This window comes from Eimeria mitis, genomic scaffold (genome assembly GCF_000499745.2).
Source record: "Eimeria mitis Houghton genomic scaffold, Emh_scaff10320, whole genome shotgun sequence".
In the NCBI taxonomy this organism is placed as follows: domain Eukaryota; phylum Apicomplexa; class Conoidasida; order Eucoccidiorida; family Eimeriidae; genus Eimeria; species Eimeria mitis.
The window spans coordinates 941-1,181 of record NW_013567199.1 but is presented as its reverse complement, the minus strand read 5'-3'; the positions used below and the strand labels follow the sequence as shown (position 1 = coordinate 1,181).

General features: G+C 58.5%; 1 protein-coding gene across 1 annotated transcript in view; it reads left to right on the top strand.

The window, feature by feature from the left end:
- Window positions 1-123: 123 nt before the first annotated feature.
- EMH_0099090 (uncharacterized protein) overlaps window positions 124-241 on the top strand; it is a gene marked incomplete at both ends in the record, with an annotated part of 744 nt that continues 626 nt past the window's right edge. The window contains one exon of the mRNA XM_013494099.1: window positions 124-241. Coding sequence (XP_013349553.1) covers window positions 124-241 — 118 coding nt within the window.

Genomic DNA, 241 nt, shown 5'->3' with positions numbered 1-241 from the left:
GTTGCTTCTGCTTTGCTGCCTGCTGCAGCATACACCCGCAGCGACAACAGCAGCAGCAGCAGCAGCAGCAGCAGCAGCAGCAGCAGCAAGGGAAAAAACATCACACCTAGTCTGCGGGGGGTTATGCTCAGCAACACAGAGCTCGAAGCACTAGCAGAAGCAGTTGCTGAGGGGGTAGCCAACAGCACCACATACGGGCTGCGCAGCAGCCTGAATCCTCTTGCTGCTGCTGCTGCTGCTG